This window comes from Bos javanicus, chromosome 4, assembly GCF_032452875.1.
Source record: "Bos javanicus breed banteng chromosome 4, ARS-OSU_banteng_1.0, whole genome shotgun sequence".
Classification (NCBI taxonomy): Eukaryota; Metazoa; Chordata; class Mammalia; order Artiodactyla; family Bovidae; genus Bos; species Bos javanicus.
Genome location: NC_083871.1, coordinates 106,783,362 through 106,807,890, shown reverse-complemented (window position 1 = coordinate 106,807,890; position 24,529 = coordinate 106,783,362). Strand labels below are relative to the sequence as shown.

The 24,529-nt window shown below is 47.5% G+C and overlaps 1 protein-coding gene and 3 gene segments (V, D, J or C); all 4 read right to left on the bottom strand.

Moving 5' to 3' along the window:
• LOC133246536 (T cell receptor beta constant 1-like) overlaps window positions 1–24,529 on the bottom strand; it is a 64,697-nt gene that overhangs the window by 8,984 nt on the left and 31,184 nt on the right.
• On the bottom strand, window positions 4,412–8,239 carry PRSS2 (serine protease 2). Its single transcript, XM_061414964.1, has 5 exons — window positions 8,136–8,239; window positions 6,991–7,150; window positions 5,365–5,618; window positions 4,851–4,987; window positions 4,412–4,614 (listed from the first exon to the last, which is right to left on the bottom strand). The coding sequence occupies exons 1-5, from the start codon at window positions 8,173–8,175 to the stop codon at window positions 4,462–4,464; spliced, it is 744 nt and encodes a 247-aa protein (XP_061270948.1). The 5' UTR covers window positions 8,176–8,239; the 3' UTR covers window positions 4,412–4,461.
• On the bottom strand, window positions 17,824–19,376 carry LOC133246540 (T cell receptor beta variable 29-1-like). The segment is given in 2 exon segments: window positions 17,824–18,300; window positions 18,562–19,376. Coding segments are annotated over 2 exon segments (489 nt in total).
• LOC133246543 (T cell receptor beta variable 29-1-like) lies at window positions 21,130–23,881 on the bottom strand. The segment is given in 2 exon segments: window positions 21,130–23,260; window positions 23,521–23,881. Coding segments are annotated over 2 exon segments (399 nt in total).

Below are 24,529 nucleotides of genomic sequence, written 5' to 3'. Positions count from 1 at the left end.
CTATAGGGTTGCAAGGAGTTGGACACAACTGAAGCAACTTAGCACGCTCTGACATTCTAAATAATGCAACTCTTAATGGGAGCAATTTGTAACTATCTATAAATATTATGACACGACTTAGTGACTAATACCACCACCACCGTAAATAATACAAATGTTCTTACTTTTTCACCCAGAAATTCCACCTTTGGGAGTTTATCCTGTAATTACTTTTGCATACAAATGAAAACAAGTGTGTAAAATATTTGCATTATTTGGAATAGCAAAGGATTGTGAAAAACGCAAGTACCCATCAGTAAAGGATTGGGTAAATAAATTGTGACACATTCACAAAACAGAATATTATTCAATGCTAAAAATGGATGAAAGCGCTTTATACTGCTATGGAAAGCTTTCTAATATATACTGTTAACTGGATTAAAAACAAGCGGTAGAATAAGGTTTCTATATGCCACCTTTGTCTAACAGAGGAGAAAAATAAGAATTACACTTCTCTGTGTTTCATGCTACATGAAGAAATACTGGAAGTTTACAAAAGAGATGGGTAAAAGCGATTACCTGTTAAGAATAAATGGAGGAGACAGAAGCAGAGTGTAAGTAAAATTGACATTTCTCAGTGTCAACTTTATAGTGTTGGTTTTTGAGCCATAGATAGCGATTTTATTTTAAATGAGTAATAGAGCTATTATCTATATTATGTTAAAGTAAAACAATAAAATTTTAAAAGAAAAACAACAAAATACTACTTTAAGTGATATTTTGAAATCGACCACTGTAAAAAAAAATACTTGTTTCATTTATAAAGTCATTTTTTTCAAGGAAGAACAGTTTATATAAGAAGCTGTTTCATGGTACTGAATTTGCTGAATGAATCTCCAGTCACCTAGGAGCCTGGTGAAAAACAGTATTTCTGAGTAATCCCCAGGATGTTCAGAGTTCCAAGTCTTTAGGTTTATTAATTCGTATTTAAATAAACAATTAGGCACAAAATTGCCTTGGGTATTTGCACTTCAGTAATTTACTCCCTAAGTTAGAGTTTCCTTTTGACCTGGGGACTCTCACGCCAACTTAAACTTACAAAGAATACCACCCTGCCTTGGTTCCACAACCACCTTTTGTTTTCATGGGGATTGTCTCAACTTTGTCACACTGTTAGTAGTTAAGTGCCCACAAAGCTTTTTGTTTGGTGAAAGTTTAGACAGGTCAGGCAGATGCCACATGAAGCCTTTCTTCATCTTCGACAGCAGGGGGCAGCCTTTCCTCATTTTTTGGTTCGACTTAACCAGCTGCGCTCAGTGTGGCCACTTGAGGGGGCAAGAATGGCATAGTGCTCAGGGGACCCAAGGGAAAGCTTGCTGGTTATGTTTCTCAAGGTGGGTGTTGGGATGTAGAGAGGAGACCCGCAAATAATATCTATGTAATTTTTTAAAACTTTTGTACGTGAATTGATCCATTTTAACCCAAACTTTGTCCCCTAATTTCCCAGATGTAACTGAAGTCTGGAGAGGCTAAAGGGTCCCCCAAAGTGGCAGGAGACAAGGAGAAAGGGCTGGAACCAGCACTCCGGCCTCCTCATTTAAAATCTGGGACTTTCCTAGGTGCTGATCCCGAGCCCTGAAGCCCTACTCCTCAGGCAATCTCACCTCCAGTAGTCAGACTGAGAGCTCCCTCCCATGCCCTTTGCTTCAAACCTTGGGCAAGTTACTGGATTTTTTAAAAACTCCAATCTCCTTAACTGCCTTCAATGAAGGAGACTCTGGTTCCCTGGATAAGGAAGATCCCCTTGAGAAGGGAATGGCTACCCACTCCAGTATCCTGCCTGGAGAATTCCATGGACAGAGGAGCCTGGCAGGCTACAGTCCATGGTGTCGCAAAGAGTCAGACACGACTGAGCAACTAACACTAACACTACTTAACTGTAAAACGGGAATGATGATGATAAAATAAGACCTACCTTACGGACCTCTTGTGAGACATAAATAATACATCTAAAGGTTTATGGGCTTCCCAGGTGGTGCTAGTGGTAGAGAACCCACCTGCTAATTCAAGAGACATAAGAGACTTGGGTCCGATCCCTGGGTTGGGAAGATCCCCTGAAGGAGGGCATGGCAATCCATTCTGGTATTCTTGCCTGGAGAAACCCATGGACAGAGCAGCCTGGCGGCCTATAGACCATGGGGTCGTAAAGTGTTGGACACGACTGAGCGAATGAACAGCAAAAGGTTTATTGGGCTTCCCAGTGGTGCTAGTCGTAAAGAACCTGCCTGCCAGTGCAGGAAACGTAAGAGACATGGGTTTGATCCCTGGATCGGGAATATCCCCTGGAGGAGGGCATGGCAATCCACTCCAGTATTCTTGCTTGGAGAATCCCATGGACAGAGGAGCCTGGCGGGCTATAGTCCATGGGGTCGAAAAGAGTTGGACACGACTGAAGTGAGTTAGCATGCACACATGCAGAAAGGTTTGTCACGTGCCTGCATATAGTTAGTCAAGGTGTTGGTGACTGCTGTTTTCACAGACAGTACTGGTCTAGAGCTTTCTCTGTCACATTGGTTCTCAAGCTCTGACATCCATCAGGATGCCTTGGAAGTCTTGTTAAAAGCAAGCTGCTGGGCTCCGTCTAAGAATTCCTGACTCAGTAGGTCTGGGGTGGAGCCTAATAATTTGTGTTTCTCCTAAATTCCCAGGTGATTCTGGTCCTGCTGGTCCAGGGACCACACTTTGAGAACTGTTCTTCTGGAAGGCCTTTTCTTCAGTATATTTTCTTCCTCTTCTAGCTCATACTTCATTCATTCAACCCCTGGCTGCCTATTATATCTCAGCTGTTGTTTAATCATTAGACATACCAGGATGAGTAAGACAAGATGTCTTCTATAAGAAGCTCATGGTTGAAGGCCACGGTAGGCACATCCATACACACTAAGCAACATGAGCAGAACTGTGATAGAAGGAAGCGTGGAAGAGAATGAGGACTCCTTACTCAGACCAGGGGGTCATGGAGCCAGTGCAGAGGTATGGGGAAGAGAATGGGGAGCAGGAAGAGTCAAGGACTTTTCTGAAGAGGGTGAACAGGTGGGTGGGCAGGGCATTGTGTCAAATGGAACAGTAGTGTCCAGAGCTGGAGGTCAGAGGTACACGGCATGTTGGAAGAACCCCCAGCACTTCTGAGCCCTGAGGCACTGCAGGGGAAGGGAGGGGTGAGGAAACCCAGGCTGGAAACACAGGCAGGGCCAGAGCAGGAAAAACCGTGTGTCTCTGTGAGGAGGAGCTTGGCTTCTACTTCGAAAGCTGTGGGGCAGCAGGAAAGGTATTAACCAGAAAGTGAACAACACACAGGATCTCTCTGAGCACAGGCTTAGAAGACTGCAAGGAGATAAGTGCCCCTTAGGAAGTGCTGCAGGCAGGGGATGAGCTGGAGAGATGTTGAGTAGCAGAGCTGACGGGCGGCAGCTGGAGGGCCCATGAGGTAGGGTAGAGGAAGCAGGGGTTGGGCTTGGGGGCCGGGCAAATAGAGGCCAACTCCAAATCTGTCATTTGCTGGACGAGGGATGTGGGTGAACTGACAACCTCGTCTGAACCTCTGTTTCCTTGTCTGTATCTCTGGAATAATAAACACTGCAGAGGTAGAGGGAACTAAATGTGAAAGTGCCTATCAAGGACTCAGGAGGGTGTTCGTATCATCACGTGGGAAGAACAGAAGGCAGGTTTCTCAGGAGAGGGAGGGAGAGAGACCCGGGGAGGTCTCATCTCCCTCAGACACATTAGCTGGTCCTGGGGAAACAGGGGCCAGCGAGGCCTCCTGCTTCCAGGAGGGAACACGTGCTGGGGACACGGAGGGGACTCAGAAAAGGCCAAGGTGATTGGCAGGTGCTTCCCTAGGCGTGGGGACCAGTGAGCGGAGGTGTGGGATCTTACAGACCACGCCCCACACATGTGTGCATGCATGTACACGCATCAGCTCCGTACTCATGACACAGAGACAAACCAAGGCAAATGCAGCCTTTTTGGAATGAAGTTTCTCCAGGGACCCCTCCCCCTGATGATATTCTCTGCGTTCCTTCTCTTTACACGTGGGCTTCCCTGGGGGCTCAGATGGTAAAGAATCTGCCTGCAACGGGGGAGACCCAGTCTCTGAGTCGGGAAGATCCCCTGGAGAAGGAAATGGCTACCCACTCCAGTATTCTTGCCTGGAAAATCCCATGGACAGAGAAACCTGGTGGGTTACAGTCCACGGGATCACAGAGAGTCAGACACGACTGGGTGACTTTCACTTTTGCTGTTATACCAGTGTGCCCTGGAACACATTTGGGAAGGGGGCGCATTTGTAAGGGGTAGTGCCCTGTCTGACCTCAGGTGGGAGGGTGTTTCCCAGAGTAGGGGTGGGGGTTGACGAAGAAGGTGCACACCTGGGCAGGTAGAGCAGTCTCTTTATTAGCATAATGATGGCAGAGGGGCAGGGCTTCAGCTGTTGGCGGCAATGGTCTCCTGAATCCAGTCCACGTAGTTGCAGACCTTGGTGTAGACCCCAGGCTTGCCCTTCTGGGCACAGCCGTAGCCCCAGGACACAATGCCCTGGAGCTGTCCGTTGCAAGCCACAGGGCCGCCAGAGTCACCCTGGGGAGGAAGTGATGAGATAAGCTTTATAAACAGAGAACAAAAGGGAACGGGAGCCACACACAGTCTGAACCTCACAAGACCCTGTTCCCATTGCTCTGGGCCCCATGCCCTTCTCACTGTCAAGAGAGGCCACAGCCGAGCCTCCCTGTTTCTCCAGGGGACCATCAGCCCACAGCCCTGGGCGTTCACATCCTGCCCCCAGGGAGGCTGCCACACCTGGGCAGGCGTCTCACCTGGCAGGAATCCTTGCCTCCTTCCAGGAAGCCAGCGCAGATCATGTTGTTAGTGATCTGTCCAGGGTACGAGGCTTCACAGTCGGCGTGGCTCAGCAGCGGGGCCACCAGGCATTGCAGCAGGTCCGGGTAGTTGACTTTGAGGAACAGGAAGGGATCAAGGAAAGGAAAATGTGGGTTAGGATGGGAAGGGGGATGGCAACCCAGGGCTGAACCCTGAGGGCGGCCAGGAGAGGTCCCCAACGAACATTGAGTTTCAGTTCCCAGAAGGCTGGCTGCGGACCCCTTTCTAAAGGTGCTAAGAGCAGGGGCCACATCTGTCCTGTCTTTTGATTCTCGGGCTCAAGTCCGGGACACTTGCCCCTCTCGTACCCAGCACAGAGTCCTGTATGTGTAGTAGGTACTTGATGGGAATTTGTAGATTGGAAGCAAAGACTGGAACCAAGCTCAGGCGATGCTCAGTTCTGGGCAGTGTGGGTAGGTCAGAGGGTGAAGACGTGAGGGTCCCACTCACCGCCACTGCTCAGGGTGTTGCCCCAGCCGGAGATGAGGCACTCGGTGCCTGCGGAAGCACAGGCACTGGGCAGAGCCAAGGTGGACACCCGGGCATTGATGACCGCAGGCGTGGAGAGTTTGATCAGCAGGATGTCATTGTCCAGAGTCCAGCTGCTGTACTTGGGGTGGCGGATGATCTTGGACGCATCGATGAACTGCTCACCACCCTCCAAGACATCAATGTTGTATTCTCCCAGCCTCACCTGGATGCGGCTGTTGAGGGTAAGCACAGTTAAGGACTTTTTGTCCACAGGCCCATGTCCCCTAGGGGTTCTTCCTGCTTGCAGGAGGGCGTGTAGGAATGTCAAGGGCTGTAGAGGGGTGGTAGGTCAGTGCAGGTGTGAGACAACAACCTTTGTGCTTCAGGGGCCTTGGCAATGGAGAAGGGATACAGTGAAGGGGTCCGGCTAGGGACCATCTGCTTTTCCAGCCGCCTTTCCCACACCCCGCATACATTCAGTGCCCAGTGCCCTGGGTGCAAATGCACCATTTCAACTTCCCCAGACATCCTTCAACCTCTGCAACCTCTCCCTCCTTTCTTGATCTGGTAAGGGCCACCATCCTGTGTGATCTGATTTGTCTGTCCGTCTGTCCATCTTAAGTCTTTCACTCATGTCGGACTCTTTGCGACCTCATGGACTGTAGCCCACCAGGTTCCTCTGTCCATGGGATTCTCCAGGCAAGAATACTAGAGTGGGGGTCCATGCCTTCCTCCAGGAGATCTTTCCCACCCAGGGATCAAACCTGTGTCTCTTATATCTCCCGCACTGGCAGCTGGGTTCTTTACCACTAGCTCTATTTGTGATCTAATACAGCACTTCTCAGAGAACAGCCACAGGACCGGCACCATCAGTCACCTGGGAACGAGTTAGCAACTCCAATTCTCTCTTCTGTCCAGACCCTTGCATCAGGGTTTCTGCATCAGAAACCCTGGAGGAGGGACCCAGCAGCATGTGTTGTAACAGGCCCTCCAGGTGATTATTGTGTGCATTCAGGTTGGAGAACCCTTGCTTTTGGGAGTGATTCTCAGTTCTGCCCAGGAGTATAGAATTGCCAGAGGCAGAGAGTGTTGAAAACTCACCAATATTCAGACTCGTCCTAAAAATTCTGAGTTAAATGGGAACTAGGAATCATAATAATTTTTTTAAATGAAAAAAAAATATCTTACAAGGTTTTAACATGCAGCCAACTGGCAAAGATTATTTGTGTGAGGTCTTTCCCCACTTTTCCCACTGGCTATTCCCACCTTCAAAATAGTCTGTGCCTACTTTTTATGGGACTTTCCAGATGGCACCAGTGGTAAAGAACCTATGCCAGCCAATGCATAACACCCCGGGTTTCATCCCTGGATTGGGAATATCCCCTGGAGGAGGGCATGGCAACCCACTCCAGTATTCTTGCCTGGAGAATCCCATAGACAGAGGAGCCTGGCAGGTGCCCCTCTTCACCCACAGCTCCTGCCGAGTCAGCTGCCGTTGCCCACTTCTTCTTCTCTTCCCCATCATCATTCTGAGCTCTGGACGGACCCCAGCTCTTCCAGAGGGCCCTGGGAAGTGGGCTTAGTCATCAGGGGCCCAGCACTTACTACTGGTAGCAGTGAGCCGCGGACACCACCCACTGGTCATTGATGAGGGAGCCCCCGCAGAAGTGGTAGCCAGCATTCAGGGACACCTGGTAAGGGACGGAATTCTCCGCACAGGTGTAGCCCCCGACGATCTTGTCATCGTCGTCCGAGGGGAAAGCCACTTGAGTGGAAGCAGGGGAGGAGAGGCTGATTCAGGAAGAGGGTGGAGCCCGGAGCCCTGTGGCTGGACTCTGCTAATTAGGATTCCTGACCGAGCACAGGGAGGGGAGGAAGGCCACCAGGGAGCATCCCTGGCTGGTCTCACAGCAGGTAGTTCTCCCGAGTCGCTGTGTGTCTGCAGGGCACAGAGCTAGGGACCCTGCAGGGGCTCCGGCTCAGACTTCCCTGGGGGCACCAGGGCAAGGACAGTGAACCCCGTCATGGTGCACTCAGCATCGTAGGGTCTGAATGCGGTCCTCTCACCCACTGGCTGCTTCTCTCCCTTTTATTCATCACCATTCTACTCCTCGCTGCAGTTGCAGCTCCAGTTTGTCACGATGGGTTGGCCTCACTAGGGAGATGTGGCTACAAAGCCTTGGCTTTGCTGTACCAGCTCCTCCCATAGCTCACACCTGAGCAGGGAGCCTAGGGACCCTTTGCGCAGGATAAAGGTGGTTACTGTTATTGGCCAATAGAACAGTGATTCGCAGCTGTGGCTATACATCTGGGAATCTTAAAACTACTCAGGAAGCTTAAACAGTCAGTGCATGGGTCACAGCCTCAGGCCAATAAACAGGACTCCACCGTGAGTCACCTTCGGCCTCTCCAGGAGCATCCGAGGCTAGGAACAGCTCGAGTGGAGTTACCTACGGTTGTCACGGCCAAGACTTAAGGCCTGGCTCATTTCACAGACCGTCTCCACCTGGTTTGCCTTTCTCGCCTCTCCCAACAAAGCCCCAAAATGGATGGACGAGAGGATGGGAGTGGAACCGGGCAGAAGGTGAGAGAAGTGAAGGTTAAAGAGAGCCCCAGAGTGGGAAGGAGGGGTGCTGGCCAGGGAGGGGAGAACACACAGGGGTAGAACAGGAGAGGCCGGAGGAGTGGTGAAGCGTGTATCTCTGCCAGGAGAGGGGCTAGTGGAACCTGAAGCGATGCGTGGGACTCACCAGCAGCTCCCACAAAGGCAAGGATCAGCAGGGGATGCATGGTGGAGAAGTGTGCTTGCGTGGCTGGTGGTGAGCCTTTATACCTTCCGAGGAGAGGGAGGGGGTGGAGGGGGACCACCCCTCCCAGGACAAACACACCTGCAGCTTCCCTTGTCCTGGACTCTTGCATCAGTTCTGCTGTGTTTGGCCACTCTGTGGATTCATGACCTCCGGGTGATAAGGAAACTTACTTTCTGAGGACACAGAGGAAGACTAGCTGACTCTTAGGAGGATGTTCTGGGGTGAGGCACACAGGGGAAGCCAAGACCCCACTTCCCACAGCTGAGCCTTCTTAAACCGAGCGGATGATGGAAATGAGGAGGAAGGGAAAGCAGAATGACCCGGGACCCTGGGGATCCTCTGACCTCATGGAGATTTACTCAACTTACTTTAAGGAAGGGCTGATATTAGTAGCAAACTTGGCCGCTCGGTATCCTGAGGTCCCATGAGAGGAAAGAAGTCTTGCCTATGTCATACCTGTACACAAAAAGAACCTGGTCAAGTCTAAACTACGGGGTCAGAAGGTCAAAGCCCAAGCCTTAGGCAACCAGGACCCCAACACCAGGAAGTCATGAGAAGGAAGAGGCAGAGTTTCTTGTGAGTCTGGGCCTTCAAGCTGGCTCTCCTTCCTACCGGAGCTTGAGGGACTGGGTCGGGGGAGGCATTTGGAGGGAGGAGAGGCCAAGGATTAAGTAGGCATTTACCTGATGCACTGGGGTAATAAGAGACCAGTGTCGTATTCCTCCTCTTCCTCACTATCAAGACACTTGTCTTTCTCATCACTCACGCAGCCTTGGGTTCTCTTTAAGCAGCCTCCTGGTCACCCTGGGAGCCTGCACTAATGGTGATGAAAATTGCCCACACCTGCTAGGAACTGACAGCCTGAGCCAGAATTATATGTTCCAGATCAGATTTTAGAAAAAAGGTTTGAACAATGGTAAATCTCAGTCCTTATCAGGGAATCAGCGGTAAGTAGAGAAACTGGTGCGCGATAAAGGTTGAGAATGTGTGCACATGCGCTCAGTCGATCCAACTCTGCAGCCTCGTAACCCATCAGGCTCCTCTGTCCATGAAACTGAGTGATTAAAAACAACGTTGAAAGTGGGGGGATTCTGGAATTTTCTTTTCTTTTTTTTTTTGATGCAGTGAGACTCTTTTGCTGGGCTCAGTGCAGAGTGAATCTTCCTGGAAATTATCTCACTTTGCAACCTGCCATGCCTGTCAAGACAGACTCTTGTAATTTAATGAGGCACCACTTGGCCAGGGGGGTATAGAGATGTAACTAGAGTCTGTGCTGGAACCTAACCTTGTGAGCCAGGTTGACAAGCTTCCCATGAAGAGGCTTCTCCTGCTCACCTCCTCTGAACTCAGGGCCTCCTGTTGGGCAGGAATGGGCAGAGTCTATATAGGTACTCTCAGAAAGGTAAAAATGAGTGAATGTTCTGAAGATGGTGAACAAAGGCAGAAAAGCTCAGAAGTCTGGTGGCAAGACAGGAAGTAGGCTGGAAGGACAGAGTAAATGGAAATAGAGTGAACAGGGAGAAATGGGGGGGGGGGCGGGCTCTTGGGTGGAGAGGGACCCACAGGGTATCTTCTGGTCTGGTGCCTGGCACAGCTGGAAGCCAGCTTCTCCACGACAGGACACCCACTCCTCAGAGCTGCACACCCTCTAATCCCTGACGGGCTCTTCTCGAGGTGGCAATACTGCTGTATTTGTATAGCACCCAACAGCTTTTTGGAGAAGGAGATGGCACCCCACTCCAGTACTCTTTCCTGGAAAATCCCATGGATGGAGGAGCCTGGTAGGCTACAGTCCATGGGGTCGCTAAGAGTCGGACACGGCTGAGCGACTTCCCTTTCACTTTTCACTTTCATGCATTGGAGAAGGAAATGGCAACCCACTCCAGTGTTCTTGCCTGGAGAATCCCAGGGACCGGAGAGCCTGACGGCCTACCGTCTATGGGGTCGCACAGAGTCGGACACCACTGAAGCGACTTAGCAGCAGCAGCAACAGCTTTTAAAGAGATTTCACACACACAAGCAGCGGTGGTATGCTGATTTTCCTTTGTGTTGAATTTCAAGCTTCCCTTTTCATGTTTTCATCGTGAGGTGCGCAGAATATTATTTCCTGTTACAGAGGCTGAGACCAGGCGTCAGAAAGGTTCCGTCTTGCCTGAGAACATAGATCTAAAAATGGCGGAGCTGACCTTAAGGCCACTGGAGGACAGGGAAAGTGCTGTGAAGTGTGGGAATCACTGCAGATGGCAGCTCAGGGGTCAGGCCAGGGAACAAACTACATCCGGATCCCTCCTGATGCTGGCTTCCCTGGCAGAGGAAGAAGCTTGAATTAATCTGGCACCTGGCACCACCCCCCAGCCCCACCTTGCCATGGCCTTGGGCCCCTCTGGGCCACGTCAAAGGCAGGTTGTGCTCACCCAGTTGTGGAGCCTCCATCACAGAGGCTTTTTTTTTTTGCAGAAATATCAAAATATGCTATTTTGTTTTGACCCCTTGTTGTGGGGTCTTCATAGGAAGCCTGGCTTTAGAGGATGAGAAACGTCACATCTGTTTCCTTTCCCAGCCTGCAGGGTGAAGGTAGGGGGCAGAGGGGGCCGGCTCATGTTTTGGGCCACCATCTGCTCAGATAGAGAGGTAAGAGCCTCTGTCCCCTGTTAGAATGACTTGGTTCATTTCTAGTGGCCTTACATTGCCTAAACTCACGTTCTGTAGTGCTCTTCTCCACGGCAGTCCACATGGCTAGGCAGATTTTTCATTCTTCTGAATCCTATTTATTGACTCAGTGTGTGAGTTTGCTAGGGCCGCCTTAACAAAATAATGGCAGAAATCCATCTTCTCACAGTTTTGGGAGCTGAGAAGTGTGTGATCAAGGAAGGTGTTGATAGAAGAAACTTTTCATATATTGAGTCATGGAGAAGTCATTCTGGCTTATACATGAGTTAACTTGAATTTTATACCAACTAAAACAGCCTATTTGTGGCCTATCAAACATACACTGTACATCTGCTTTACTTAGTAAAGAAAAGTACTTTACTTTTAAAAAGTGCTTTACTGACTGGAAGTAAAAAGATGTCTGTGTTAAAAGATAAAATGCCCCCCTTCCTGGGACACCAGGGCTGGTGCTCCTTTGATGACATGACTCCCTTCCCAGGGACCAGCGCCATACTGACTCACTGAGTTCTGCTGATCTATTTTTTCAAACCTGGAGGGAATGTATTCCTGACTTGCTTAATGTTCTTTGTTCTGCCAAGATATAAAACTGGGCTGAAAACCCTGCTTCTCTGGAGCAGCTCCTCAGAGTTGTCTTAGAGGCTGCCTTTTGGATTCTAGGCTTCAGTTTGGCTTAAATAAAACTTGTTTCTATCCCTATTTCAGATCATTTATTATTTTTGTCAGCAGTGTCAATAGAGTTGGTTTCTCCAGGGGTCTCTCTCCTTGCGTTGCCGACGGTCATCTTTTCCCTGACTTCACGTGGCCTTTCCTCTGTGGGTACCTCCCTAGGGGCTCTCCTTATATATCCTAATCTCTTCTGATAAGAACAAGGTCAGATTGGCTTACAGGCCACCCTAATGGCCTCAATTAAATTATTTATTTAAAGATCCTATTACATTCTGAGGGACTGGGGGTTAGGATTACAACATATAAATTTTGGAGGAACACAGTTCAGTCCATAGCACTAAGGAACTATTTCCTGTGTTCCTGTGATGTTCCTGTAATTTTTCTAACCTGTATGGAAACAGCAAGGAAGGTAATAGTAAAAGGTCTGTTCTTTCATGGCATCTGGGTGTATTTACAGACTTCCCTGCTGGCTCAGCAGTAAAAGAATTCACCTGCCAATGCAGGAGATGCAGGTTCAAACTCTGGATCGGGAAGATCCCCTGGAGAAGGAAAATGGCAACCCACTCCCATATTCTTGCCCGGGAAATCCCATGAACAGAGGAGCCTATCTGACTACAGTCCATGGAGTTGCAAAGAGTTGGACACAACTTAGCAATTAAACAATAACAATGTGTATTTATGCGTGTGCATGTCCACACATATGAAAGGAGATATGACTGTGAGAGGCAGACAGTACATTAAAAAATATATATGTATCTTTATATATATATATATGATGTGTATATAATATATATAGTTGATCTTTGAACAAGATGGAATTTGAACTGCCCTGGTCTACTTATACATGGAATTTTTTTTCAATAACTATTGTAGTGTTACATGATTTGAGGCTGGTTAAATACAGGATGTGGAACTTTAGATACCAAGGAGTCCCTACAAAGTTATATGTGGATTTTCAACTGTGCAGAGGGTTAGTGTCCCTAATCTGTACCTAGTTCAAGGATCAACTATTTATATCAAATTATAATGATTAATTGATTATATTCCAATGATTAGATCATCGGAAAAGACCCTGATGCTGGGAAAGATTGAAGGCAGGAGGAGAAGTGAACCACAGATGACAGATGGCATCACCGACTTGAGGGACATGAGTTTGAACAAGATCTGGGATTTGGTGATGGACAGGGAAGCCTGGCAGGCTGCAGTTCATGGGGCCGCAAAGACTCGGACATGACTGAGTGGCTGAACTGAACTGACTGATGATTAGGCATTATTGAAATGGGATAAAGTGATAATAAATGTGAGTAGCTAGTGGCTGGGTCCACAGGTACTATGTGAGCATAGAAGGTTAGGAAAGCTCTCTCTGGGGAGATGGTATTTGAGTTGAGACCTGGATAACAAGATATCAGCCCTGTGAAGGTGGGGAAAGGAGTGCTTTTGCCATTCCCTGTCCAGTCTACAACAGAAATAAATTGACACAGGGACTTCCCTGGTGATCCAGTGGTTAGGACTCCACACTTCCAAAGCAGGGTCGAGGGTTCGATTCCTGATTGGGGAACTGAGATCCCACAGGCTTCATGGCACAGCAAAAAAAAAAAAAAAATATAGAGAGAAATAAATTGACACCTACAATGACTGCTTTTTAAATTAAATTACCCTATCATCTAGCATATGGATACTTCACCTTGGTATTAATTTTAATGTAAAAAGTTGTATTTAAAGGAGGGTCATAGATACACTGAAATATTCTTATAAGTTAATGTAAGCGCTATCTTTTGACATGGCATTTATGAAATATTGTTGGGTTAAGAGAATGAATTATAAAATACATATCATATTATATAATCTCATTTAAATAGTGATTTTAATTTTCCTCAGTTTAATAATCTGTGTATTTTACACTATGCATTAATTTTGTTAAAGAAATAGTTGAAATAAAGAGAAACAGTTACAATAATAAATAAAAATTTCCCAGAGAGGGCAATACTTAATCTTGAGGATGGAATTGTTAATGGTAAAATGTCATGTGTCACAGTGAGAAATAAATTTAGATATTAATTAAAATGTGTGTTTTATCTCTACCAGGCACAGTGCTGTGTGGTTTACATGGATGACTTCATCTCAGTCTTATGAAAATCCCATTCCTTATATTTTTGCATCACTATTATCCTTATTTTATATATGAGGATATTATATGTATGAATATGAGATTGTGTAACTTGTTCAAGGTTATACCTGGTGATGAAGCAGGGGAGCCAAGTTTTATTTTTTATTATTTTTTTAATTTTATTTTATTTTTAAACTTTACAATATTGTATTGGTTTTGCCAAATATCGAAATGAATCCGCCACAGGTATACATGTGTTCCCCATCCTGAACCCTCCTCCCTCCTCCCTCCCCATACCATCCCTCTGGGTCGTCCCAGTGCACCAGCCCCAAGCATCCAGTATCGTGCATCGAACCTGGACTGGCAACTCATTTCATACATGATATTATACATGTTTCAATGCCATTCTCCCAAATCATCCCACCCTCTCCCTCTCCCACAGAGTCCATAAGACTGTTCTATACATCAGTGTCTCTTTTGCTGTCTCGTACACAGGGTTCTTGTTACTATCTTTCCAAATTCCATATATATGTGTTAGTATACTGTATTGGTGTTTTTCTTTCTGGCTTACTTCACTCTGTATAATAGGCTCCAGTTTCATCCATCTCATTAGAACTGATTCAAATGAATTCTTTTTAATGGCTGAGTAATACTCCATTGTGTATATGTACCACAGCTTTCTTATCCATTCATCTGCTGATGGACATCTAGGTTGCTTCCATGTCCTGGCTATTATAAACAGTGCTGTGATGAACATTGGGGTACATGTGTCTCTTTCAATTCTGGTTTCCTTGGTGTGTATGCCCAGGAGTGGGATTGCTGGATCATAAGGCTGTTCTATTTCCAGTTTTTTAAGGAATCTCCACACTGTTCTCCATAGTGGCTGTACTAGTTTGCATTCCCACCAACAGTGTAAGAGGGTTCCCTTTTCTCCACACCCTCTCCAGCATTTATTGCTTGTAGACTTTTGGATTGCAGCCATTCTGACTGGCGTGAAATGGTACCTCATTGTGGTTTTGATTTGCATTTCTCTGATAATGAGTGATGTTGAGCATCTTTTCATGTGTTTGTTAGCCATCTGTATGTCTTCTTTGGAGAAATGTCTATTTAGTTCTTTGGCCCATTTTTTGATTGGGTCATTTATTTTTCTGGAGTTGAGCTGTAGGAGTTGCTTGTGTATTTTTGAGGTTAGTTGTTTGTCAGTTGCTTCATTTGCTATTATTTTCTCCCATTCTGAAGGCTGTCTTTTCACCTTGCTAATAGTTTCCTTTGTTGTGCAGAAGCTTTTAAGTTTAATTAGGTCCCATTTGTTTATTTTTGCTTTTATTTCCAATATTCTGGGAGGTGGGTCATAGAGGATCCTGCTGTGATGTATGTTGGAGAGTGTTTTGCCTATGTTCTCCTCTAGGGGTTTTATAGTTTCTGGTCTTACGTTTAGATTTTTAATCCATTTTAAATTCAGGTCTGCCTGAGGACAGAGATCAAGTTCCTAACCACAGTGTTTTTACTGCTTCTTAGGAGAAAATTTTGCCATCCTATAGGAGGGGGTTCACAGTCCAAAGCTTATCTGTAGGTGAATTTGCCCACTTCCTGGGGAAATGGGAGCAGGAAACAGGAAGGGAAGCCAGCATTTTTGATCCATTCCATCAAACAGGTGCACATGTGGATCCTGGTGACCAGGAGAATCAGCATGTGTACGAACTGGCTGAGACCCACTGGACCTTGTACCGCACTAGGAGCGTGATGGGAATTGCTCCTTCCTCAAGCCAGGATGCACGAACAGAACACACTTAGTGACAGGAAAACTACAAAGCTAACCTCTCAGGCAACTGACAGGGACTATTACTTTCCTTGGTCTTCTTGGCTTTGGCTGGGGGGTTTTAAGTAGTTTCCTCTGAATATTCATGGCCACCGAGTAGTCAGCCCACTGGGGTTTTGCATAGACACTGTATGGCCATAAAGATGGACACTGAGAATTACAAAAGAAAACATCAAGTCTATTGCATCCCAGTTGCTTGACAGAGCCAAAAATATATATTTCCTGGAAAGCCTACCTTTACTCCAAGATTTAGGGGATTCCCAACGATAAATTTATAATATCAAATTACATAATGCATAAGAAGCCACTCTGAGTAAGAGGCAGCAGAAACCACCAGAAAACTGAGGTTGTCATGAATAGATAAAAATTCCAAGTAGAAGTTTAATTTTCTTCAGTGCTCAGTCATGTCCAACTCTTTGCAACCCCATGGACTGTAGCCAGCCAGACTCCTCTGTCCAACCAGGCAAGAATACTGGAGTAGGTTGCCATTTCCTACTCCAGAGGATCTTCCTGACCCAGGCATTGAACCTGCCTCTCTTGTGTCTCCTGCGTTGGCAGGCGGATTCTTTACCACTGAGCCACCTGTCCTTACAGAAATAAAATACATGTGGAGCAAGGTTCTTTAAAAATGACTACTCATCAGATTTCCCTTGTGGTCCAGTGGTTAAGAATCTGGCTGCCAAGACGGAGGACATATGTTCAGTCCTTGGTCTGGGAAGATCCCACGTGCAGTGGAGCAATTAAGCCCATGCTCCACAACGTGCTCTAGGGCTCATGGGCCGGAACTACTGAGCCCACGTGTTGCAACTACCGAAGCCTGCGTGCCTTAGAGCTTGGGCTTCATAACAAGAGAAGCCACCGCAAGGAGAAGCTCTCGCGCTGCAGCTAGAGAAAGCCCACATGCAGCAATGAAGACCCAGCGCAGCCAAAAATAAGTGGTTAATTTTTAAAAAATGACGGCTCACATATGTGAAAGACCCAAGTAGATTTCCTAGACATGAAAATAAAGTTTAAAAAGTCGATTGGAAGGTGAAACAGGTTATTGGAGCTAAGGTGTGAATCAGTAAATGGGACAGAGAGTCTAAAGGAATGACCCCCTAACAGAGTAGACAGAGCAAAATGGGGGGAAATGTGAATGAATGGCTAGAGTCTAGATGACACTGAAAGAAAGCTGAACACGGGCTAGATCTATCCTTCGGGACTGAAGTTCTGGACCTGCTGAAGATTTTCCTTTGTCACCACCTTTCAGAACCACACTTGTGTTAAAATGGAGTGATGATTCCAGAATAAAGTGCAAGCCTACCCAGAAACAGGCTCATGGCTTTTCAACTAGGGAACAGAGAAATTCCCACAAAACTGTAGACTGAGGGGAAGGTCTGAGTGTAATAAGAGTATGTATCGTAAAACTGGGACTTGCTCTTGCAATTGAATTGTGCCTCTTTCCAGCTGTGCTAGAATTTGGTCTTGATTATACATTTTCCACTTCATAACAGAATACTCCATGCGTCAAGTTTACAGTTCTGCAGGTCTGCTGATGTCCAGTTCTGAATGCCATGATAAACCTTTAGTAAAGAGCCAAGAGCAGTTTTTCAAAGGGAGAATAGTTATTGGCAGGTAGAAGGGAGTAAAGCATGACACAGAGCTCTGTGCATCTGCCTCGTGATTCTCACTGGGGAATGTCAGGAGCTCTACAGAGCACTGATATCTGCCACAGGCACTTCAAGAATAACTGAGCCTGCTTGGTTTACGACCCTGGTGGCCGAGAAGCTTCCATCATAGCCTCGTTCTGCTACCGAGCTCTGCCTTGCACTGGCCCAGCCTGACGGATTGTATAGTAAATGGGCCAGAGTAGCATACCCAAGAGTAGTATATGTTAACTCCAAAACCAGAGGGTCCCACGAAGCGTTGTGCCTCTTTCTCCATGTCTGGAAACAGCTCGCCTCTCACTTTGGAGGACATTCCAGCATATCTCACACCTCTGGACTACTCAGAAGCTCACCAAGGGGGCAGATCCCTAAATTTTTGCAGATTGACATTGGTCTGCCATCCATATATCATACCAAGGCATCTAGAGGGCTTTATAATTCCCATTCGCCAAGAACAATCAGCAAAATGCCATCAGTGTAATGGACCAGTATGATATAAATATGACTAAGTGCATTCTGAACTATATTAATAGAGAACAGGCTAAATATACCTCAGAGATAAAATACTTAAAGAGTATTTCTGACTCTGCTACTTGAAGGCAAACTGTATCCGATTGTCTTTATTATTTCTAAACACTCCCTGGGAGAAATTTTATCCTCGGCCTCCAGTAGTCAACTTCCTGTCTGTGGATTAAGTCCTCCAGCTGGTCACCCAGTTCCCTCCTCATCCCCAGCCGACCACTCACACCAACCCCCACCCACCAGCACACAGGCAGCTGCCTCTGTGGTTTCCCCCTCCAGCCTGCCTCCCAGGGTTCTCAGGCTCACCTGGCCGGGAGCTGGGTGGGAAGGAGAGGGGTTCTTGCTGAGACCCTTGATCTGTGCCCAGCGCTGTGTCTCCAGCACTGCAGAAATAAGAGCTACTGTCTTCGGAGCTCGCGTTGCTCACAGTCAGAGTTGAGAACTCCAGTTTCGGGCGGTCAATGGGAAACTTGTCCTCAGTAAACCCACTCTCGTAAGTAGCCCTGGAGCCCTGATTGGCAGTAGCCATCAGCACCAAGCTCTGTCCTGGAAGCTGTCGGTACCAGTACATCCAGGTGAGCTGGCTATCGACATGACACTCGATCGTCATGGAGGTCCCGCGTTGACGGATGGCCCTGCTTGGCTCTTGAGAGAGGAGAGCACTGAACACAGAACCTAGATCCAGAGAGACAGAAACACCCTTGAGAGCTGACAAGCTTGTCCCCAGGCAGGAGGGTCTCCTACTATTTGCTCCAGTATCACCTTGCTCCCAATCAGCCCTGGAGCACTGTCTCCACTCTGGATTTGTTCTTCCAGCTGTTACTGTGTTAGGATTCCCTAAACGAATATCTCTCCCATCCTCTGACTGGGGGCCTCAGACCCTCTACTCCTCAGCATGCATATTCACCCCAAATTTCCCCCGGGATAAGGCTATACCCAGTCCCAGGAGAAGTAGCAGAAGAGACAACATCTTTAGGTGAGAGCCTTGCCTCTCCGCAGAGAAAAGGCACTAACACATCAAATTCAAGTTCTTCTTCCTTCACCACCGTGTAGCTCTTTCCTATGACTCTGTTCCTGGCCTGTCCCAGGAAGCCTAGTTTCTGCAGAACATGGGGACAATTCTTCTGCCCCCTAGTGGAGCTGTGTGGCTCTTCACTTGGGCTGGATCTTTATTCACAAGGCTCCTAGCCTTCAACTGCAGCCTCCCCCACTCCCCATCCATCATTGTTGAGCACCATTCATGTTCTACTCCTCGGTATAAAGCAAGAATGGGATGCAGTATTGACCTCAGATAACTAAAGGTAAGATTTTAGAATACTAGGGTAACATAACTCAGGATTGCAACCGTTGGCTGAGTATTTCCGTTATTCCAAACTGAGCTGATTTTTCTTTCTCTGATACCTACTCCGGTAAACTGACTTCTATTCCTGAATTCATTCCTCTTAATAAACGGAGATCCAACCAGTCCATTCTAAAGGAGATCAGCCCTGGGTGTTCTTTGGAAGGAATGATGCTAAAGCTGAAACTCCGGTACTTTGGCCACCTCATGCAAAGAGTTGACTCATTGGAAAAGACTCTGATGCTGGGAGGGATTGGGGGCAGGAGGAGAAGGGGATGACAGAGGATGAGATGGCTGGATGGCATCACCGACTCGATGGACGTGAGTCTGAATGAACTCCGGGAGCTGGTGCTGGACAGGGAGGCCGGGCGTGCTGCGATTCATGGGGTCACAAAGAGTCGGACACGACTGAGTGACTAAACTGAAATGATACATTTTCCACTTCATAACAGAATACTCTGTGCGTCTTCAACTTTACAGTTTTTCAGGTCTGCTGATGTCCAGTTCTGAATGCCACAATAAGCCTTTAGTAAAGAGTAAAGAGCAGTTTTTCAAAGGGAGAATAGTTATCGGCAGGTAGAAGGGAGTAAGCATGACACAGAGCTCTGTGCATCTGCTTCGTGATTCTCACTGGGGAATGTCAGGAGGTCTACAGAGCATTGATATCTGCCACAGGCACTTCAAGAACAACTGAGCCTGCTTGGTTTATGACCCTGGTGGCTGAGAAGCTTCCATCATAGCCTCGTTCTGCTACCGAGCTCTGCCTTGCACTGGCCCAGCCTGACAGATTGTATAGTAAATGGGCCAGAGTAGCATACCCAAGAGTAGTATATGTTAACTCCAAAATCCAGAGGGTCCCACGAAGCATTGTGCCTCTTTCTCCATGTCTGGAAACAGCTCAACTCTCATTTTGAAGGACATTCCAGCATATCTCACACCCCTGGACTACTCAGAAGCTCACCAAGGGGGCAGATCCCTAAATTTTTGCAGATTGACATTGGTCTGCCATCCATATATCATACCAAGGCATCTAGAGGGCTTTATAATTCCCATTCGCCAAGAACAATCAGCATAATGCCATCAGTGTAAGGGACCAGTATGATATAAATATGACTAAATGCATTCTGAACTGTATTAATAGAGAACAGGCTAAATATAGCTGAGAGATAAAATACTTAAAGGGTATTTCTGACTCTGCCACTTGAAGGCAAACTGTATCTGATTGTCTTACTATTTATAAACACTTCTCTGGGAGAAATTTTATCCTTGGCCTCCAGTAGTCACCCTTCCTGTCTGTGGATGAAGTCCTCTAGCTGATCCCCTAGTTCCCTCCTCATCCCCAGCTGACCCATTCACACCGACCCCGCCCACCAGCACACAGGCAGCTGCCTCTGTGGTTTGCCCCATCCAGCCTGCCTCCCAGAGTTCTCAGGCTCACCTGGCTGGGAGCTGGGTGGGTGGGAGAGGGGTTCTTGCTGAGACCCTTGATCTGTGCCCAGCACTGTGTCTCCAGCACTGCAGAAATAAGAGCTGCTGTCTTCGGAGCTCGCGTTGCTCACAGTTAGAGTTGAGAACGCAAGGATCGGGCGGCTAATGGGAAATTTGTTGTCAGTAAACCCACTCTCGTAAGTAGCCTTGGAGCCCTGATTGGCAGTAGCCATCAGCACCAAGCTCTGTCCTGGAAGCTGACGGTACCAGTACATCATGGCGAGCTGGCTATCAACCTGACGACACTCGATCATCACGGAGGTCCCACGTTGACGGATGGCCCTGCTTGGCTTTTGCGAGACGAGAGCACCGAACACAGAACCTAGATCCAGAGAGACAGAAACACCCTTGAGAGCTGACAAGCTTGTCCCCAGGCAGGAGGGTCTCCTACTATTTGCTCCAGTATCACCTTGGCTCGCAATCAGCCCTGGAGCACTGCCTGCACTCTGGTTTTGCTCTTCCAGCTGTTACTGTATTAGGATTCCCTAAATGAACATCTCTCCCATCCTCTGACTGGGGGCCTCAGACCCTCTACTCCTCAGCATGAATATTCACCCCAAATTTCCCCCGGGATAAGGCCATACCCAGTCCCAGGAGAAGTAGCAGAAGAGACAACATTTTTAGGTGACAGACTTGCCTCTCCGCAGAGAAAAGGCAGTAACACATCAAATTCAAGTTCTTCTTCCTTCACCACCGTGTAGCTCTTCCCTACAGGCTCTGTTCCTCGCCTGTCGCAGGAAGCCTAGTTTCTGTAGAATGTGGAGACAATTCGTCTGCCCCCTAGTGGAGCTGTGTGGCTCTTCACTTGGGCTGGATCTTTATTCACTAGGCTCCCAGCCTCCAACTGTGGTCTCATCACCACCCTCTGCCACTCCCCATGCATCATTGTTGAGCACCACTCATGTTCTACTCCTCGGTATAAAGCAAGAATGGGATGCAGTATTGACCTCAGATAACTAAAGGTAAGATTTTAGAATACTAGGGTAACATAACTCAGGATTGCAACCGTTGGCTGAGTATTTCCGTTATTCCAAACTGAGCTGATTTTTCTTTCCCTGATACCTACTCCGGTAAACTGACTTCTATTCCTGAATTCATTCCTCTTAATAAACGGAGATCCAACCAGTCCATTCTAAAGGAGATCAGCCCTGGGTGTTCTTTGGAAGGAATGATGCTAAAGCTGAAACTCCGGTACTTTGGCCACCTCATGCAAAGAGTTGACTCATTGGAAAAGACTCTGATGCTGGGAGGGATTGGGGGCAGGAGGAGAAGGGGATGACGGAGGATGAGATGGCTGGATGGCATCACTGACTCGATGGACCTGAGACTGAGTGAACTCTGGGAGTTGGTGCTGGACAGGGAGGCCTGGCGTGCTGCGATGCATGGGGTCGCAAAGAGTTGGACACGACTGAGTGACTGAATTGAACTGATACATTTTCTACTTCATAACAGAATACTCCGTGCGTCTTCAACTTTACAGTTTTGCAGGTCTGCTGATGTCTAGTTGTGAATGCCCTGATAAACCTTTAGTAAAGAGTAAAGAGCAGTTTTTCAAAAGGAGAATAGTTATTGGCAGATAGAGGGGAGTAAAGCATGACACAGAACTCTGTGTATCTGCCTCATGATTCTCACTGGGGAATGTCAGGAAATCTACAGAGCATTGATATCTGCCACAGGCACTTCAAGAACAACTGAGCCTGCTTGGTTTATGACCCTGGTGGCTGAGAAGCTTCCATCATAGCCTCGTTCTGCTACCGTGTTCTGCCTTGCACTGGCCCAGCCTGACGGATTGTTTAGTAAATGGGCCAGAGTAGCATACCCAAGAGTAGTATATGTTAACTCCAAAATCCAGAGGGTCCCATGAAGCATTGTGCCTCTTTCTCCATGTCTGGAAACAGCTCGCCTCTCATTTTGAAGGACATTCCAGCATATCTGACACCTCTGGACTACTCAGAAGCTCACCAAGGGGGCAGATCCCTGAATTTTTGCAGATGTACATTGGTGTGCCATCCATATATCATACCAAGGCATCTAGAGGGCTTTATAATTCCCATTCGCCAAAAACAATCAGAATAATGCCATCAGTGTAATGGACGAGTAAGATATAAATATGACTAAGTGCATTCTGAACTATATTAATAGAGAACAGGCTAAATATAGCTCAGAGATAAAATACTTAAAGGGTATTTCTGACTCTGCCACTTGAAGGCAAACTGTATCTTATTGCCTTTATTATTTCTAAACACTCCCCTAGGAGAAATTTTATCCTTGGCCTCCAGTAGTCACCCTTCCTGTCTATGGATAAAGTCCTCCAGCTGGTCACCCAGTTTCCTCCTCATCCCCAGCCGACCCATTCACACCGACGCCACCCACCAAAACACAGGCAGCTGCCTCTGTGGTTTCCCCCTCCAGCCTGCCTCCCAGGGTTCTAACGTTCACCTGTCTAGGAGCTGGGTGGGTGGGAGAGGGGTTCTTGCTGAGACCCTTGATCTGTGCCCAGCACTGTGTCTCCAGCACTGCAGAAATAAGAGCTGCTGTCTTTGGAGCTTGCGTTGCTCACAGTCAGAGTTGAGAACTCCAGTTTCGGGCGGTCAATGGGAAACTTGCTGTCAGTAAACCCACTCTCGTAAGTAGCCTTGGAGCCCTGATTGGCAGTAGCCATCAGCACCAAGCTCTGTCCTGGAAGCTGACGGTACCAGTATATGAAATTGACCTGGCTATCGACCTGACACTCGATCATCATGGAGGTCCCGCGTTGACGGATGGCCCTGCTTGGCTTTTGAGAGACGAGAACACCGAACACAGAACCTAGATCCAGAGAGACAGAAACATCCGTGAGCTGACAAGCTTGTCCCCAGGCAGGAGGGTCTCCTACTGTTTGCTCCAGTATCACCTTGGCTCGCAATCAGCCCTGGAGCACTGCCTCCACTCTGGATTTGCTCTTCCAGCTGTTACTGTGTTAGGATTCCCTAATCGAACATCTCTCCCATCCGCTGACTGGGGGCCTCAGACCCTCTACTCCTCAGCATGCATATTCACCCCAAATTTCCCCCGGGATAAGGCCGTACCCAGTCCCAGGAGAAGTAGCAGAAGAGTCAACATCTTTAGGTGACAGACTTGCCTCTCCGCAGAGAAAAGGCACTAACACATCAAATTCAAGTTCTTCTTCCTTCACCACCGTGTAGTTTTTCCCTACTGACTCTGTTCCTGGCCTGTCCCAGGAAGCCTAGTTTCTGCAGAACATGGGGACAATTCTTCTGCCCCCTAGTGGAGCTGTGTGGCTCTTCACTTGGGCTGGATCTTTATTCACTAGGCTCCCAGCCTCCAACTGTGGTCTCATCACCACCTTCTGCCACTCCCCATCCATCATTGTCGAGCACTACTTATATTCTACTCCTCGGTATAAAGCAAGAATGGGATGCAGTATTGACCTCAGATAACTAAAGGTAAGATTTTAGAATACTAGGGTAACATAACTCAGGATTGCAACCATTCGCTGAGTATTTCAGTTATTCCACACTGAACTGATTTTTCTTTCTCTGATACCTACTCCGGTAAACTGACTCCTATTTCTGAATTAATTCCACTTAATAAACAGAGAGCCTTTCTAAAGGAGATCAGCCGTGGGTGTTCTTTGGAAGGAATGATGCTAAAGCTGAAACTCCAGTACTTTGGCCACCTCATGCAAGGAGTTGACTCATTGGAAAAGACTCTGATGCTGAGAGGGATTGGGGGCAGGAGGAGAAGGGGATGACAGAGGATGAGATGACTGGATGGCATCACCGACTCGATGGATGGGAGTCTGAGTCAACTCCGGGAGTTGGTGCTGGACGCAGGGAGGTGTGCTGCAATGCATAGGGTCGCAAAGAGTTGGACACGACTGAGTGACTGAACTGAAATGATACATTTTCCACTTCATAACAGAATACTCCATGCGTCTTCAACTTTACAGTTTTGCGGGTCTGATGATGTCCAGTTCTGAATGCCATGATAAACCTTTAGTAAAGAGCCAAGAGCAGTTTTTCAAGGGAGAAAAGTTATTGGCAGATAGAATTGAGTAAAGCATGACACAGAGCT